This window comes from Rattus norvegicus, chromosome 2 (assembly GCF_021556685.1).
Source record: "Rattus norvegicus strain SHRSP/BbbUtx chromosome 2, alternate assembly SHRSP_T2T, whole genome shotgun sequence".
NCBI lineage: Eukaryota > Metazoa > Chordata > Mammalia > Rodentia > Muridae > Rattus > Rattus norvegicus.
Window position 1 is genome coordinate 248,982,021 of NC_141535.1, and position 19,619 is coordinate 249,001,639.

General features: G+C 42.2%; 1 protein-coding gene and 1 pseudogene across 1 annotated transcript in view; one reads left to right on the forward strand and one right to left on the reverse strand.

Moving 5' to 3' along the window:
* Ptger3 (prostaglandin E receptor 3) overlaps positions 1–2,075 on the forward strand; it is a 151,715-nt gene extending 149,640 nt beyond the window's left edge. The window contains exon 3 of the mRNA XM_087616298.1: positions 1,478–2,075. Coding sequence (XP_087472424.1) covers positions 1,478–1,615 — 138 coding nt within the window. The 3' untranslated portion in view covers positions 1,616–2,075. The remainder of the gene's footprint in view (positions 1–1,477) is intronic.
* A 5,267-nt stretch (positions 2,076–7,342) lies between these two features.
* On the reverse strand, positions 7,343–8,470 carry Hnrnpa1-ps38 (heterogeneous nuclear ribonucleoprotein A1, pseudogene 38; annotated as a pseudogene).
* Positions 8,471–19,619: the final 11,149 nt, after the last annotated feature.

Genomic DNA, 19,619 nt, shown 5'->3' on the forward strand with positions numbered 1-19,619 from the left:
TATGTATACCCAACCAATGAACAGAAGCTGCTGACCCCTCTGGTTGAATTAGGGAAAAGCTGGAGGAAGCTAAGGAGGAGGGCAACCCTGTAGGGGGACCAGCAGTCTCAATTAACCTGGACCCCTGAGATTTCTCAGACACTGAACCACCAACCAGGCAGCATACAGCAGCTGAGATGAGGCCTCCAACACATATACAGCAGAGGATTCCCGGGTCTGAGCTCAGTCAGAGAAGATGCACCTAACCCTCTTCCATGGGAGGCCCCAGGAAGTTTGGAGGTCTAGTGGGGTGGGTGGGGTGGGGACATCCATGTGGAAACGGGAGGTGGGGGGATGGGGGTGGGGGAAATGTGGGACTGGGATGTGGAACTCTCGGAGTGGGGTGGACCGGAAGGGGAATAAAATCTGGAGTGTAAAAACAAACAGATAGATAGATAGATAGATAGATAGATAGATAGATAGATAGATAGATAGATAGATAGATGGGTGGGTGGGTGGGTGGGTGGGTGGATGGATGGATGGATAGATAGATAGATAGATAGATAGATAGATAGATAGATAGATAGATAGATAGATAGATAAACGCAGCTCTTCTTGACCATTGACTTGATGAGTTTGAACAGATTTTTAACAACATAGCAGATAGGATCTTCCTCAAGGCACCAAGAGTGTGTGTTGTACAGCACCTATTTTATGTGCTATGTGCTATTGAAGTCCAGGAAAGCAAACATTTTCCCACTAGCTCAAGTATGAAAATAAGCAACTGAAATAGAAATTTTAGGAGTGAATCCACCGTTTCTGTGGATTTCAGACTTACTTCTTTTTCTCTTGATGAATGGAAAAACTAACCAAGGCCACAAAACACTGTTAGATTCACTTCCCACCCTTGAGAGAACTTCTACACTTAACCAAGATGCTTCAGAAAGGAAAATTAAACAAGGGTCCTGTTCCCCATGTCCATTGTCTACAGAGGTCTGGCTAGATTACCTATAGAATGATACATATCTTACACTTTCTTATTTACTATTTTTTAATGATAATTTAATATTAAATGAGAATTAGCTTGTGGTTTAACTGTATTGCCATCAACTTGTAAGTTGAAGCTTGTTTACAATATTTGCTCTTTTCAGATCTGCATGCAGGCTTTTCCACATCTCTGCATCTGTAGAGGACTCTCTCTTCTGGGCCTTCTCAGAAATATCTCTGTGGTTCCCACCTAGAGTAACAATGCATATCTATTGTAATATTTTTGTCTCCTGGGCTTATGAGTTCCATAGATACTGCCATTCATTTCTCCACATTCTATAATTCAGTTTAACTTTATTCTTCTGTTCTAGGTAGTTAAACACCATGACCATAATCTTAAACATGTAAAGAGTTCTTTCTGATTTTGTTTTGTTTGTTTGTTTGTTTGTTTGTTTTTTTATGTGACTTCAGTCGATGTCTTAATCACTGTTCTGCTTGTCTTATTTTTCAGGACGAACTTGTGAGGAATAAAAAAACTTACTTTGTTGTCAAGACCACATTGATTGAAGTTCTTCTACTCTACCTGAAGGAAAAGAAAAAAGAAAACCACCCCACCCCCCACCCCCGCCTCTCCTTCCCTCCTCCGTAGTTGTTGGCCTGCCAGCTTTCTACTTTCCCTACACGTATATGCATATTAGTCGGTTTTCTGTGTTGTGATAGAACAGCACAACCAAAAGTAATGTGAGGAGAAATGGGTTTGATTCATCTGTGTCGCTCGGAACACACTCCACTCCATCACTGAGGCAAGCCAGGACAAGAATTCTAGGCAGGAACCTGTAAACAGGAGCCGTTGCAGAGGCCACAGAGGAGTGTTGCTTACTGCCTTGTTCCCCATTGCTTGTTCAGCCTGCTCCTTATACCCTCAGGACCACTGCCCTGGGTCCTGCTAAAACTGAACCCCCAGTGAACTAGTCTATGGGGGGAGGGCGGCAATGGGGGGAGGGTTGGGAGGGGAACACCCATAAGGAAGGGGAGGGGGGAGGGGGATGTTTGCCCGGAAACCGGGAAAGGGAATAACACTCGAAATGTATATAAGAAATACTCAAGTTAATAAAAAAAAAAGAAAGAAAAAAAAAAGAAATAAACATCTGAAATTAAACAATTGAAAAAAAAAAAAAAAGAGTCAGTTGTGTTGGATGGTGTTTTGCTGGGGCAAACACATGGAGTGTTTTCCTGAAGTGGAAGCAGGTAAAAGACTAAGGCAGACTCAGGGATGTTTCACTGAAGCAGACACAGGAGAGAGGATGTTCTGCTAGAGCAAGCTTGTGAAAGGACACCTGAACACCTGATGAAGGAGTCTTGGCTACTGACACACATGTACTGGCTTGCGTTACATTTCGTATTTGAGCTCCATTTTTTCCGGGCTCCGCGGATTGGGCTGATTGGACGCACATGGTGAGGCACGACTTGTGCTGAAGCATGGTACATGGAGGACACATGATGTTTGGAGGGTATAAATAGGACTCAGTGGAGTATCAGAGACAGAGCTTGACTTGCTGGTACAGCTAGCTGTGCAAGGTTTGTGGGTCTTGAGTCTTCCCTGGTCTTCACTTCCCTGAGAGGCACAGCTGAGAACTTCTCTTGGCGTTCCTGCTGGTCCCTCCTGATTGGAGTTGAGGCTGAGGCCTGGCTGTCTCTGCTGGGTTACTCCACCAGTGTTGCTATCCCTACTCTACCAAACTAGACTGCTGGTGTATCTGTGAAGTGTTTGTCAGTGAATTGAGCTGCCACTGCCTGCCAACCTGTGAACTGAACTGCCGACTACCAGACAGCTCAGATGGGAGTTGCTCCAAAGAGCCTTTCTAAACTTCACTTCCCCACCCACATTTCCTTTCTTTTCCACTGGTGGGTGGTGAGTTACAAGGGAGGTTAAAGAATTTAAGAACTATCATTAAAATTAGGAAGAAATAAAAATTAAAGTTACTCTGCAGGAAGCTGGATCCATTCACACACAATAATTAATCAAGAAAATATTCTGCAGACTTCCTTATGAGCAACCTTCTAGAGGCGTTTTCTCATTTGAGGTTCTTCCCATATAACTCTAACCTGCATCAAGCTAACAATGGGGAAAACCAGGACAGTATGTGACTGTTTGTTCATTTACTGACGTTTTAAGTCCACAGCACTTGAATTGTACTTATAATTTGCTGCCTTTTCTTCTTGAAGTTTCATCTAAACGCTGTGTTGATTTTTAACAGCAATAAAGATATCCCATAATTTGTAGAAATTATGATAGGCTTCTTCAATCCTCCGTTGATTAGGAAAGTAATTTCCATTTCACAAAAATGAGCAGGATTGAAAAGCCAAATCCACCCTGTGCTGGTTCCTGTCCGTCTGCCTGGGTTTCTTCTTCCTCCCTCATCTATCTTTGCATGAATCTTCTCTCTTTCTCTAACTCTCCCTACTCTCTAGTCTACTGTGTCTCTATCTCTAGTGGCCCAATTATTTCCCTCCCCTCACCTTGGCCTCTTCCTCTGTCTCTCTTTCCTCTATCTCTAGATTCATGCCTAGCTTAATAACTTTCTCTCCCCCTGCAGCTCAGACCTTATAGCCTGAGAATCAAGTAGCATACTGCATGAGATGTTACATTTTCCCAAACTCGCATCTCTAACCACCCCTCATTCCATAACCACCATTACCGTTTCTTAATGCAACCCCTCCACTTCTGAAGCCTTGACATACCAAAGAGCTGCATGACCCGGCTTTGGAGAAACCTCTCTATCAGGCATGGTCTGTGTATTTAATATTGTGTGTATTAAAGCTCAGCCAGAGCTTTTCCTGCTTTGCCTGTGTTCTTACCCTCTTCCCTCTCTGGACCTGTTCTATCCCTTGTTTATAACGACCGCTCAAGTCTGGTGCATGTACTTAATGGACTAATCGATGTGATGCTGGTACCACCTGACCCTTACGACATGCATGTGCCAGAGAAAGAACTGCACTGGATGGTTAATGTTACAGGATCTTTCAAGGACACCTGGTCAGACTCAGTAACCTTGCAGAGCACGTTAAAAGGTTTGTAAACATTGGACAATGTGTTCTCCATCCATAAGTAGGTGATGCTGGAGGACATTCTGAGATAAAACAGAAAAGAGCCAATTTAAAGCTATTTCTGTATTCAGTGTGTTTGTGTGTGCATTCAGGTCCTTGCATGTGGTGGCAAGGGAGTAAAGGTCAGAAGACAACTCTCTCCTGAGAGCTCTCACCTGACAACTTGTGAGATCTGGGTATCAAACTCAGGGTATTAGGCCTGCCCAAAAGCGCCTCGACCCTGGGCCATCGACAAGTAATTTTACCATTAAAATGAGCCTGTCCTTTAAGGTTCTTTAGTGTATCAAGTTGTGAGTGGCAAAGGATTCAATTGAGCTGATGTTTCCCTTATTCCTAGAATCTTTGTGTAGGTTTTTACTCAAATCTAGCATGATTTGTTTTGTAGGGAATGGGTCCTAATGTTCATTTTGCTTCACTTAGAAGATTATGGATCCTGGTTAAAATTTCCTGTGCTAATAGATTATAAATGGACCCCTGGCACCTGTCCCCATTCAATATTCTGCTTTCCCGTGTGCCACTGTGGGTGGGTGGGCTTTGAGGTTTCAAAGAGCCCAAGCCAGGCCCAGTGGCTTTCCCTCTTCATACTGGCTATAGATCCAGATGTAGAACTCTCAGCTTCCTCTCCAACACCATGTCTATCTGAGTGCTATCATGCTTCCCATCATGATGAATGGACTAAACCTTTGAAACTGCAAGCCAGCTCCAGTTAAATGCTTTCTTTAAAAAGAAATATTCTGCTTTCTCCCTCATGGTTATCTAAGGGAGGTGAGGACATAGCAGTAAGGAAGGAGGAACCCTGGGCCTGCCACCAGGTGACTTCAGAAACTGAACACAGGTACAACAATTAAAACAAGGAGCCCGTCGGGTCTGATTTACTTTAGATGCAGGCTCCGGTTGTACAATGCTATCTGTTCTACTCCAGTCTAATGAACACATCACAGCTCCTCAGAACTAATGTTCTCATCCAAAACGCCTGCCTAAGGTTAGGAAGGAATTGAAGGCTAGGTCAAGACAAAGAGGAAGAAGTGCTCTCACCAGCCCAGGACTCTCTTGGCAAGCCCCAGCCTGGAGGAAACTATAGTTCTCAAACAAATTTGTACATATCTTTCTGAGTTCTGTATAATATTCAAATGTACTCACATAATTTTAAGCAAATCCTGGTTGAAGTTTCATGGATTAGGGTTTACTTTGAAACTGTGAGTTATTTGTGGATTTTAAGATTACTGAGTTGGACTAACTTTTGTTTGTTTAAGAAAGGGGAGAGAGAAATAGCCTAACCTTAAAGCTGTTGGTGTTGGAAATTCTGAACAGTATAAATCAAGACAAGGGGATATCCCACAGGCTCTGCCAGCAAATGTGCAGGGCTGAAAGACTCAAAGGCCACCACAGGGCAGAGTGATGGGACATGTTTTTCTTATAAAACTCAAATTACTCCTTTTTATGGTAGCTCTTGCCAGGTCCCAGGGAAGCTGGGATGATTAACAGCCCCACCTCCATACTGATGATGCATCAGGAAGCTATTCTTCCTCCCTCAGAAAATCAGAGGTAAAATCAGAAAATCTGGCTAGCACAGAGGACAGAGTGTAAGAGTGTAGGATGATGTCATTATGCAGCAAGGCAGGTCCAGGATAAGGTGAAGCCTATCATTGGATGAGAAGGAAGGGTAGATGGGGAAAAGTCTAGGAGGGAGAGAAGAATCAAGATGGAGATGATTCCGATCCAGGTGGTCTGAGTCAATTTTATCTTGCCAATGTGGGCGATTTCTATCTTTATTAATTGGCAGTGAATTTATTGGGTGGATGTATGGTGGATTGAGTATTTAACATAGAAATCTAATTGCTAAATTGCAAGTTTCTGGAACTTTTATTTTACCTGCCAAGGGGACAGTGTGTGAAAGCAGCTGGCAGAGAAACAGCTGGAGCGCGCTGCTCCCATGGGCCCACACTAAGTGAGAGCATGCGGGAACCAGTTCTCCACTTTTTTAATTTACCGCAACGACAGAGTATAAAGTTGACGTGCCCCCAGAGCTCAGACATGCTGGACAGAGCAGGTGAGTTGGCAGCGTGACATGCCTTACTCTTAGTCCAGAGGTCAAACCCTTCCCCCACTGGGCTGTCATGTTTCAGTCTTCAGTCTGAAGTCGCAGCCCACCATTGGAAATGGGAACGTCCCACCAAGAGCTTCATGCCAGGACTCCACAAAAAACAGACTCAGGTGGAGCTGCCCGACGAAAGGGCGTAAGTGTCAGCTTCCTATGGCCTGAGCCAACCTCCGTAGCGTATATGTTCAAGTCCCTCCCCTAGACACTCCTCCACATGCAATTAGGGCCCATGTACATACAAATGTCTGGAGCAAGGTGTGGGGGCTGGTTGGACACACTCAGGTGCACTACTGGATTTTCCATTGTACAAACATCATGAATGTTGCACAAATATCATTAAGTATTATACATTCTATGGAGTTACTAGCACGTAATGTGGGCCACCAATAAGCAATATATTGTCATGTAGCAATAACTGAACAGGCACAAGCATGTGTGTGTGTGTGTGTGTGTGTGTGTGTGTGTGTGTGTGTGTGTATACCTTAGAGACCCTTGGTGGCAGGAGCATGGCAAACATGGCTCTGGTAGGCTTTGTCTTTCTCCCCCATTACCTCTGTCTTCCTAAAGACATATTACTAATGCTAGCCCCCAAGGTCTATTCCCTTATTTGGTCACTTCCTCCTCCCTAGGTTGACTACCAAGGCCCAGCTATCAAAGTATTGAAGCCAACAATCAAAAGCCCCCTTTGTCTCACCTATTTGCCCATGAGCCTTGTCTGTCTCCTCTCTACCCAGAGGAAGTGTATTGTCCTTTCCCCCTCTCTCTTGTTCCCTTCCCCTTCTCCCTTGTCTTCTGATCTCCTGTCTTTGTCTCTCTTTTTTTTTAAAGTTAAAAATTCCTTAATTTTTTATTCCTGGTACCACTACCACAATTTGCAGGGCAATATACCTGATAAAAGACCTCAGGAATGTACATCTAATTGACACTACATTGCATTAATCGATAACTGCACTTTTGCAAACTGTGGCTATGACAGTCCTGAACAAGAAGGGCTTCCTGTTTAAGCTGCAGTAACTTTTCTGACTATGGATCATCGTTCCTTCTGTGGCAGATTTTTACAGTTCCTCTAATGCATTTGGAACGACTGTCTCAAAGTAACCTGCAGCTTTCCTGACAGCTCCTCACTCTCTCTCCTGCTAAGAACTGTAGCCATTTGTTTGTTTTATTTTAAAACCTTCTGCTGCCGTATCCACCACTTCCAGCTCCAGATCCATAGCCACCACCACCACAGGGACTGCCTGGCTTCTTCCACCAAAACTGCCCCCCTTCATGGGTCCATAATTAGATTGTTGCTGTCCACTATAATTTCCAAAGTCATTATAGTTCCCACCACCACCATAGTTACCTCCACCAAAATTTCCTCCTTCATTGCAACCATCATATCCTCCTCCTCCACCACCATATCCACCATCTTGGTTTCCATATCCTGGTCCACCACCTCCATAACCTCCTCTACTACTGTAACCAGGACCAGCACCATAGTTGCCACCATCACCTCCAAATCCATGATATCCACCATCACCACCTCCATAACTGCCTCTGCTGCCACCACCTCCACCACCATAGCCTCCTCCTCCACCAAAGTTTCCTCCACACCCAAAGTTTCCTCCGCCACCACCAAAGTTTCCTCCACGTCCCATAAAGTTGCCAGATCCACCTCCACGACCTCTCTGTGATCCAGCAGACTGCATCTCTTGTTTAGAAAGGGCCTTTTTCACTTCACAATTATGCCCATTAATAATGTGGTATTTCTGATCAACAATTTTATCAACTGTGTCATGATCATCAAAAGTTACAAAAGCAAATCCTCTCTTTTTCCCACTCTGACTATCTTCCATAACTTCTATGGTTTCAATCTTGCCATACTTTTCAAAGTAGTCTCTCAGATTATATTCTTCTGTATCCTCTTTAATACCACCAACAAAAATCTTCTTCACTGTTAAATGAGCACCAGGCTTTACAGAATCCTCTCTAGAAACAGCTCTCTTTGGTTCCACCACACGTCCATCAACCTTGTGTGGACGAGCACACACTGCAGCATCCACCTCTTCGACACAAGAGTAGGTCACAAAACCAAAGCCTCTGGAACGTTTTGTTTGAGGATCTCTCATTACCACACAGTCTGTAAGTGTGCCCCATTTCTCAAAATGTTCTCTTAAGCTATCATCTGTGGTTTCAAAGCTCAGACCACCAATAAACAGCTTCCTCAGCTGCTCTGGTTCCTTTGAATCGTGGCCCTCCATTTTGAGACCGGACTCGCCTCTTCCAACTCGAGTTCAATATGGGACCGAGAGCCTGTCTTTGTCTCTTAATCCCTGCTTTGTCCCTCTAGGGCAAATACATCTCCTTTGTGCTAAGAACTTTGTCTTCCAGGTCTTGAGGGTCTTGAGCATACCAATCCCTACACATCTATCTGCCTGCACTTCTATGCATACAGGTCACTAGAGTAGATGCAAATTTTAATTATACAGTTAACATGGTGTTTGCAAAACTTTACAGTGTCTTCTTTTACTCTTCTTTCCTTCTTTCTTTTGTTTTTGAGATAGTCTTCCTGTATAGTAAAGATCCAAAGTTTTCGTAATTATTATGCCTTTTAAAAGAAATAAATTTCAAACTGGGCATGGTGCACAGTTGTGATCTCAGCATGGAGGAAGCAGATGAATCTCTGTGAGCCTGAGGCCATAGAGAGACCTTGTATCAGAGAGGTGGGGAAGAAAGAGATATCAAAAATTGTTGTGGTTTTGAAATAAAACTACCCCTAAAGTCTCATGTACAGACGACTTGGTCCCATCAATGAGTTACTCCTTTGATACACTCATAATTTAATGGTCTGTATTAGGCAGTAGACCAAGTTCAAGGAAGTTAAGTGAGCTCTAAAGAGATACATCTTATATACATTGTGCTAGATCCCTGCCCCTCCCATCCCATCCCCCCCTCTCCCTCCTTGCCTCCCTCTCACTTCCATAACTGCCTACCATGAGCTTAGTGTCCTTCTTCCCCATATGTTCCCCTGGAAGTAATTTATTTTCTCATTTCATGCCTAAAACAATACCCATATAACCCTGGACTGAACCCTCTACAGCCAACATAAATCTTTCCTCCTCCATTAATTCTCTGTGGTTTTCATGGCAGAGAAAGTCCTAACACAACTCTTTATTGTAACCCTCTGTGCTGAGAAACAAAGCCAACAGGGAGTGAGGGCAGCCTTGGCAAGCCCTCAGTTTCACACTGCGTAACCAGCTAATTAGGCCTCTGTGATTCAACTAGAACAACAAATAGCCCAGAGGTCAAATTATGACCTTTAGATATCGGCATGTTCATCCTACAACAAAGCCGTTCTGCTCTATAGTCCCTGAGGTAAACTGATACACACAGTCTTTGTAGGAGAGCAACTGGACCAGGTTCACCCAGAGCTACTGCAGGCATGGAGGTCCCTGGAGAGCAGCTGACACGTTGCACAATGGAAGATGTTCACCTCTTCAATTTCACCCTACGGAGGAGGAAACAGGGCAGTGAGGAAGGCTGACTCATGAGTTCTCCCTATCCTCTTTCTTCCTAGAGATACCACAGGGGATTTCCTCTGTGTATAGGATTCTGAGCCTCTATTTTGCCTGCCAGCTTAAGTTACAGTACTAATGCTGATGATAACGCTGATGGGGGACACGGACATCTGCGCATCACAGTTACTTGTGCTTGTATTCTTGTGGATGCTCAGAAATGTTTAAAGACCAGTGTAAGGGGGATGCCTCATTCTGGAAACAGCAATCCTATAGAAGCATGGTATCAGGCTAAGGCTGAAGAGAGCCACTGGACAGGACTACTGCCTTTTATTCAACATTGTGATGGTTCTCTGTTGATCTAGAACAGTTTCAGTCAGGCGATGCATGACAGCCCTTCATTACTCTCAGCTCTGTATGCTTTTGGTGCTAGCTTGCATAAGCACTCCATTTTGATCCTGAGAATGTCTATACTTCACAATAAATTTTGTCCTCAATAGAAATTATATACGAGGCCTGTCCTTCCTTCCTTTCTTCTTTTATTGTTATATTGTGTGTATAGGTGTTTTGTCTGCATGTAGTTCAGTGTACCACATGTGTACTATGCCCACAGAGGCCAGAAGAAGGTAGGCGATGCCCTACAACCTCGGTTACATGTGTTTGTGAGCCACCATGTGGGTGCTGAGAATTAAACCTGGGTCCTGGGCAAGAGCAGACGGTGTTCCTAACCACTGAACCATCTCTCAACTGTTGTTCATTTTTTTCAATGACTACCACTCAATAGTGAAAACTATCCTTTTTTTCTCCCGAGTATCATAAGCTCCTAAACAAACCCTGGAAGAGAAGAAAGATAGAAAAGCAAGTGAAGTGTGAACCTAATCTGGAGTCAGTAGATACTAAGACACTGTGTCGATATCAATCTCTTCCTTTCAATAAACTTACCATAGATATATTGTAACATTAGTACCATAGTTATATTGTAAAGTTAGAGGATAGTGGGTGGAGGGTCTAGAAGCTTCAACATTGCATTAGTAACTCTCTTGTAAATATAAAAATACTCTAAAATAAAGAGCTTAAGGAACAATATGGTCATTAGAGACTTTTACTTATGAGTAGATTCAAAGGAGAATGGGTGCAATGTGGTGAGCCTGGGGAGGTGTCTGGGAACCTCTTCTGTCCTCATGGTGTGAAGTTGACAGCAGTGCTCCTCACAGCAGACAGAAGGAAGTGAGATTGGCCTCTCGGTGAAGCTCAAACAAACATGTCAGTTCTCTGGCTCCACTGGCTAGGATTGATTTCTTACATTTCTGTAAAGTCCAAGCTACAGACACACAAGAGTTCCCTTGCTATATACCACACTCCTGGCTCAACCCTGCTGTAGAGATTAACTCAATATTTGTATATGAGACAGAATGATCAAGTGTCAACTTCTCCAGAGTCAACAGCAACAGCGAAATATGGTTCTTAGCTTGAAATCAGGAAAGCTAGACTTAAATACCAGACATGTCCTTTTCTAGACAGAGTCCCCAAAACAGAGTATTTCGTTCCAGTATTCTTATCCCTAACATTGTGATAATGAAGACTATATATTACTTTTATTGTTTAGGAGACAAAATACCTTACAAGAATAAGTTAATGTGGTGTTTGTCTCTTGCAGTTTTGGGGTTGGCTATATTGTATCCACAGTCAGAAAGAAGAGAAATATAAATGCTTGTGCTCACTACCCATGGGGTAGTGCTGCCCTCCTTAAGGTGGGTGTCTCATCTCAAATAACCTAATTTAGGAACTCCCTGGTACATTCTCAGGTTAATCTTCTAGATGATTGTAGATCTTGTCCAGCAGATGTCTATGGTACTTGTAAGATTTATTAACACCACAGAAGTTAAACCAGTTCTTAGAATGAAGTAATATCTATTTTTTCTTTTTTTTTTAAAGATTTTTTTATTTTTATTTTTTTATTTTTTATTTTTTTTTCTTTTTTTTTTTATTAACTTGAGTATTTCTTATATACATTTCGAGTGTTATTCCCTTTCCCGGTTTCCGGGCAAACATCCCCCTCCCCCCTCCCCTTCCTTATGGGTGTTCCCCTCCCAACCCTCCCCCCATTGCCGTCCTCCCCCCATAGATTAGTTCACTGGGGGTTCAGTTTAGCAGGACCCAGGGCTTCCCCTTCCACTGGTGCTCTTACTAGGATATTCATTGCTACCTATGGGGTCAGAGTCCAGGGTCAGTCCATGTATAGTCTTTAGGTAGTGGCTTAGTCCCTGGAAGCTCTGGTTGCTTGGCATTGTTGTACTTTTGGGGTCTCGAGCCCCTTCAAGCTCTTCCAGTTCTTTCTCTGATTCCTTCAATAGGGGACCTATTCTCAGTTCAGTGGTTTGCTGCTGGCATTCGCCTCTATATTTGCTGTATTCTGGCTGTGTCTCTCAGGAGCGATCTACATCCGGCTCCTGTCGGTCTGCACTTCTTTGCTTCATCCATCTTGTCTAATTGGGTGGCTGTATATGTATGGGCCACATGTGGGGCAGGCTCTGAATGGGTGTTCCTTCAGTCTCTGTTTTAATCTTTGCCTCTCCCTTCCCTGCCAAGGGTATTCTTTTTCCTCATTTAAAGAAGGAGTGAAGCATTCACATTTTGATCATCCGTCTTGAGTTTCGTTTGTTCTAGGGATCTAGGGTAATTCAAGCATTTGGGCTAATAGCCACTTATCAATGAGTGCATACCATGTATGTCTTTCTGTGATTGGGTTAGCTCACTCAGGATGATATTTTCCAGTTCCAACCATTTGCCTACGAATTTCATAAACTCGTTGTTTTTGATAGCTGAGTAATATTCCATTGTGTAGATGTACCACATTTTCTGTATCCATTCCTCTGTTGAAGGGCATCTGGGTTCTTTCCATTTTCTGGCTATTATAAATAAGGCTGCGATGAACATAGTGGAGCACGTGTCTCTTTTATATGTTGAGGCATCTTTTGGGTATATGCCCAAGAGAGGTATAGCTGGATCATCAGGCAGTTCAATGTCCAATTTTCTGAGGAACCTCCAGACTGATTTCCAGAATGGTTTTACCAGTCTGCAATCCCACCAACAATGGAGGAGTGTTCCTCTTTCTCCACATCCTCGCCAGCATCTGCTGTCACCTGAGTTTTTGATCTTAGCCAACCGCACTGGTGTGAGGTGAAATCTCAGGGTTGTTTTGATTTGCATTTCCCTTATGACTAAAGATGTTGAACATTTCTTTAGGTGTTTCTCAGCCATTCGGCATTCCTCAGCTGTGAATTCTTTGTTTAGCTCTGAACCACATTTTTTAATAGGGTTATTTGTTTCCCTGCGGTCTAACTTCTTGAGTTCTTTGTATATTTTGGATATAAGGCCTCTATCTGTTGTAGGATTGGTAAAGATCTTTTCCCAATCTGTTGGTTGCCGTTTTGTCCTAACCACCGTGTCCTTTGCCTTACAGAAGCTTTGCAGTTTTATGAGATCCCATTTGTCGATTCTTGATCTTAGAGCATGAGCCATTGGTGTTTTGTTCAGGAAATTTTTTCCAGTGCCCATGTGTTCCAGATGCTTCCCTAGTTTTTCTTCTATTAGTTTGAGTGTGTCTGGTTTGATGTGGAGGTCCTTGATCCACTTGGACTTAAGCTTTGTACAGGGTGATAAGCATGGATCGATCTGCATTCTTCTACATGTTGCCCTCCAGTTGAACCAGCACCATTTGCTGAAAATGCTATCTTTTTTCCATTGGATGGTTTTGGCTCCTTTGTCAAAAATCAAGTGACCATAGGTGTGTGGTTTCATTTCTGGGTCTTCAATTCTATTCCATTGGTCTATCTGTCTGTCTCTGTACCAATACCATGCAGTTTTTATCACTATTGCTCTGTAATACTGCTTGAGTTCAGGGATAGTGATTCCCCCTGAAGTCCTTTTATTGTTGAGGATGGCTTTAGCTATCCTGGGTTTTTTGTTATTCCAGATGAATTTGCAAATTGTTCTGTCTAACTCTTTGAAGAATTGGATTGGTATTTTGATGGGGATTGCATTGAATCTGTAGATTGCTTTTGGTAAAATGGCCATTTTTACTATATTAATCCTGCCAATCCATGAGCATGGGAGATCTTTCCATCTTCTGAGGTCTTCTTCAATTTCTTTCTTCAGTGTCTTGAAGTTCTTATTGTACAGATCTTTTACTTGCTTGGTTAAAGTCACACCGAGGTACTTTATATTATTTGGGTCTATTATGAAGGGTGTCGTTTCCCTAATTTCTTTCTCGGCTTGTTTCTCTTTTGTATAGAGGAAGGCAACTGATTTATTTGAGTTAATTTTATACCCAGCCACTTTGCTGAAGTTGTTTATCAGCTTTAGTAGTTCTCTGGTGGAACTTTTGGGATCACTTAAATATACTATCATGTCATCTGCAAATAGTGATATTTTGACCTCTTCTTTTCCGATCTGTATCCCTTTGATCTCCTTTTGTTGTCTGATTGCTCTGGCTAGAACTTCAAGAACTATATTGAATAAGTAGGGAGAGAGTGGGCAGCCTTGTCTAGTACCTGATTTTAGTGGGATTGCTTCAAGTTTCTCTCCATTTAGTTTAATGTTAGCAACTGGTTTGCTGTATATGGCTTTTACTATGTTTAGGTATGGGCCTTGAATTCCTATTCTTTCCAGGACTTTTATCATGAAGGGGTGTTGAATTTTGTCAAATGCTTTCTCAGCATCTAATGAAATGATCATGTGGTTCTGTTCTTTCAGTTTGTTTATATGATGGATCACGTTGATGGTTTTCCGTATATTAAACCATCCCTGCATGCCTGGGATGAAGCCTACTTGATCATGGTGGATGATTGTTTTGATGTGCTCTTGAATTCGGTTTGCCAGAATTTTATTGAGTATTTTTGCGTCGATATTCATAAGGGAAATTGGTCTGAAGTTCTCTTTCTTTGTTGTGTCTTTGTGTGGTTTAGGTATAAGAGTAATTGTGGCTTCGTACAAGGAATTCGGTAGGGCTCCATCTGTTTCAATTTTGTGGAATAGTTTGGATAATATTGGTATGAGGTCTTCTATGAAGGTTTGATAGAATTCTGCACTAAACCCGTCTGGACCTGGGCTCTTTTTGGTTGGGAGACCTTTAATGACTGCTTCTATTTCCTTAGGAGTTATGGGGTTGTTTAACTGGTTTATCTGTTCCTGATTTAACCTCGATACCTGGTATCTGTCTAGGAAATTGTCCATTTCCTGAAGATTTTCAAATTTTGTTGAATATAGGTTTTTATAGTAAGATCTGATGATTTTTTGAATTTCCTCCGAATCTGTAGTTATGTCTCCCTTTTCATTTCTGATTTTGTTAATTTGGACGCACTCTCTGTGTCCTCTCGTTAGTCTGGCTAAGGGTTTATCTATCTTGTTGATTTTCTCAAAGAACCAACTTTTGGTTCTGTTGATTCTTTCTATGGTCCTTTTTGTTTCTACTTGGTTGATTTCAGCTCTGAGTTTGATTATTTCCTGCCTTCTACTCCTCCTGGGTGTATTTGCTTCTTTTTGTTCTAGAGCTTTTAGGTGTGCTGTCAAGCTGCTGACATATGCTCTTTCCTGTTTCTTTCTGCAGGCACTCAGCGCTATGAGTTTTCCTCTTAGCACAGCTTTCATTGTGTCCCATAAGTTTGAGTATGTTGTATCTTCATTTTCATTAAATTCTAAAAAGTTTTTAATTTCTTTCTTTATTTCTTCCTTGACCAGGTTATCATTGAGTAGAGCATTGTTCAATTTCCACGTATATGTGGGCATTCTTCCCTTATTGTTATTGAAGACCAGTTTTAGGCCGTGGTGGTCCGATAGCACGCATGGGATTATTTCTATCTTTCTGTACCTGTTGAGGCCCGTTTTTTGACCAATTATATGGTCAATTTTGGAGAAAGTACCATGAGGAGCTGAGAAGAAGGTATATCCTTTTGCTTTAGGATAGAATGTTCTATAAATATCCGTTAAGTCCATTTGGCTCATGACTTCTCTTAGTCTGTCTACATCACTGTTTAATTTTTGTTTCCATGATCTGTCCATTGATGAGAGTGGGGTGTTGAAATCTCCCACTATTATTGTGTGAGGTGCAATGTGTGTTTTGAGCTTTAGTAAGGTTTCTTTTACGTATGTAGGTGCCCTTGTATTTGGGGCATAGATATTTAGGATTGAGAGTTCATCTTGGTTGATTTTTCCTTTGATGAATATGAAGTGTCCTTCCTTATCTTTTTTGATGACTTTTAGTTGGAAATTGATTTTATTTGATATTAGAATGGCTACTCCAGCTTGCTTCTTCTGACCATTTGCTTGGAAAGTTGTTTTCCAGCCTTTCACTCTGAGGTAGTGTCTGTCTTTGTCTCTGAGGTGTGTTTCCTGTAGGCAGCAGAATGCAGGGTCCTCGTTGCGTATCCAGTTTGTTAATCTATGTCTTTTTATTGGGGAGTTGAGGCCATTGATATTGAGAGATATTAAGGAATAGTGATTATTGTTTCCATTTATATTCATATTTGGATGTGAGGTTATGTTTGTGTGCTTTCATTCTCTTTGTTTTGTTGCCAAGACGATTAGTTTCTTGCTTCTTCTAGGGTATAGCTTGCCTCCTTATGTTGGGCTTTACCATTTATTATCCTTTGTAGTGCTGGATTTGTAGAAAGATATTGTGTAAATTTGGTTTTGTCATGGAATATCTTGGTTTCTCCATCTATGTTAATTGAGAGTTTTGCTGGATACAGTAACCTGGGCTGGCATTTGTGTTCTCTTAGGGTCTGTATAACATCAGTCCAGGATCTTCTGGCCTTCATAGTTTCTGGCGAGAAGTCTGGTGTGATTCTGATAGGTCTCCCTTTATATGTTACTTGACCTTTTTCCCTTACTGCTTTTAATATTCTTTCTTTATTTTGTGCGTTTGGTGTTTTGACTATTATGTGACGGGAGGTGTTTCTTTTCTGGTCCAATCTGTTTGGAGTTCTGTAGGCTTCTTGTATGTCTATGGGTATCTCTTTTTTTAGGTTAGGGGAGTTTTCTTCTATGATTTTGTTGAAGATATTTACTGGTCCTTTGAGCTGGGAGTCTTCACTCTCTTCTATACCTATTATCCTTAGGTTTGATCTTCTCATTGAGTCCTGGATTTCCTGTATGTTTTGGACCAGTAGCTTTTTCCGCTTTACATTATCTTTGACAGTTGAGTCAATGATTTCTATGGAATCTTCTGCTCCTGAGATTCTCTCTTCCATCTCTTGTATTCTGTTGGTGAAGCTTGTATCTACAGCTCCTTGTCTCTTCTTTTGGTTTTCTATATCCAGGGTTGTTTCCATGTGTTCTTTCTTGATTGCTTCTATTTCCATTTTTAATTCCTTCAACTGTTTGATTGTGTTTTCCTGGAATTCTTTCAGGGATTTTTGCGATTCCTCTCTGTAGGCTTTTACTTGTTTATTAATGTTTTCCTGTGCTTCCCTAAGTGTGTTCATGTCTTTCTTGAAGTCCTCCAGCATCATGATCAAATATGATTTTGAAACTAGATCTTGCTTTTCTGGTGTGTTTGGATATTCCATGTTTGTTTTGGTGGGAGAATTGGGCTCCGATGATGGCATGTAGTCTTGGTTTCTGTTGCTTGGGTTCCTGCGCTTGCCTCTCGCCATCAGATTATCTCTAGTGTTACTTTGTTCTGCTATTTCTGACAGTGGCTAGACTGTCCTATAAGCCTGTGTGTCAGGAGTGCTGTAGACCTGTTTTCCTCTCTTTCAGTCAGTTATGGGGACAGAGTGTTCTGCTTTCGGGCGTGTAGTTTTTCCTCTCTACAGGTCTTCAGCTGTTCCTGTGGGCCTGTGTCTTGAGTTCACCAGGCAGCTTTCTAGCAGCAGAAAATTTGGTCTTACCTGTGGTCCCGAGGCTCAGGTTCGCTCGTGGGGTGCTGCCCAGGGGCTCTCTGCAGCGGCAGCAACCAGGAAGACCTGTGCCGCCCCTTCCGGGAGCTTCAGTGCACCAGGGTTCCAGATGGTCTTTGGCTTTTTCCTCTGGCGTCCGAGATGTGTGTGCAGGGAGCAGTCTCTTCTGGTTTCCCAGGCTTGTCTGCCTCTCTGAAGGTTTAGCTCTCCCTCCCACGGGATTTGGGTGCAGAGAACTGTTTATCCGGTCTGTATCCTTCAGGGTCCGGCGGTGTCTCTCTATTTTTTCTTTTTTTTTTTTCTTTTTTTTTTCAGAGCTGGGGACCAAACCCGGGGCCTTGCGCTTGCTAGGCAAGCGCTCTACCACTGAGCTAAATCCCCAACCCCATGAAGTAATATCTAAATGTACTATTTGTACATCCTCTGAAAAACAGTACAGGTTGGCAGTAGTGTAGCTTGCAAGTATACCCATAGATGGAGGGGGCAAAACACTGTCCATTTAAGAAATACAAACATACAGGTAAAAGTGCTTTGCTGAAAGATGTCCCATTACCCAACTGTATACAGAGCTGGGTGGTAGCCGCAGCTATGGTCTACACTGCCTCTCCACAGTGTGTTTCCCTTCCCATCCCTCTGCCAGTAGAATCAGAATTCAATACAAAAGTATCCTGGGATACTTACAAATGGTAACTGCTTCTCTGTTAATCACAGACAGGCTTATCAGTGGAAAGGTCCTGGGCAAGCCTGCCCTCAATCTTTAAGATCCCCACTGAGACAGAGCAATTAAACAAGACGAATGAACAAGGCATCAAGGAGTACTACAAGCTGTATCACCCACAGCTCAAATGCAAAGCAATCTGCCACCATCTACCTAACAACAGGGTGGCTGAAAAAATTCTTCTAGGAAAACTGCTCACGATGGTGAGAGCCTCTGTTAAATGCAAGAGCTCTGAGCAAAAGGCTCCAAAGCCTCATAAAACTAATTAATGATGTAATGATGTTTGGCTCTGTTAATTACCATCATAATGTAATGTAATTAAACCCAGTGGCAGGAGCACAACACTACCAAGATGTGGACAATTAAGTTATCCACAACTTACGTAAGCTATATTTGTGCACCACATAAATCTGAGAGGAAGGGTCTATGGCCACCTTAATTAAATCAAGCCTTTTTCTTGTACTTGTACAGAATGGTCCTTTGAAGACCAGGTCTTGGTGTCTCTGTTCCCAACTTTAGTGAGAAGGGGTTTTCACAGTCACTGTCGGGCTTTTGCTGAGAATGCTCTGTAATCTTCACTTCTGCATCTTTAGCACTGAACACATCACTTCATATGTGAAGTCCGTGTGCAGAAGTGATGAGATGATGCAATACTTTTTTGTTTACCTTTCAAAGAAAACTTCCTTCTAGTTCCAACTATGAAAGGAATTGATTATGAATTAATGTTCAGTTTTATTATTTATTCTTCCCAGACTGTCACAGATTTAACAGCTCCCGTCTCACCAGCGCTGATTTCACTAGTGCACCTCTTTCTCCTGCTCTTGATGATTGGGAAGCACATTTTCAGATATTATAGAATTTATGTTGCTAATGTTTTAATGCATTTTCATGTCTGGCAAAAAGTTGGTCTGTATTTCTCTAAATCTAATTGTGTGGAGTTTTTTATGATCATGACTTTTAAGTTCATTTTGCCAGTTTTTACTTATAAGTAGGGCATTTTATTTCCTCTGCGTTTAATTACTGACATGATTATTGATATGTGAGATTTTTATGTCTGATATTCTGCTATTTGTTTTCTGTGCGTTTTATATCCTAATTGTTTCTGTTCTACTCTTACCTGCTTTTGTGGTGTGTAGATATTTTCTACAGTGCCATTTTAATTCCATTGTTTCTCTATCATGTGAGTGAGTAAACTGGAAAAGGAGGAAGGGAGACGAGTGCCAAGCATCACCTCTGCTTGCTGACTGTGGATGCAATGTGACCGGCTACCTCACACTTTCTCACACAAGCTTTCCCCATTAGAACAGATCGTGACTTCACACTATGAG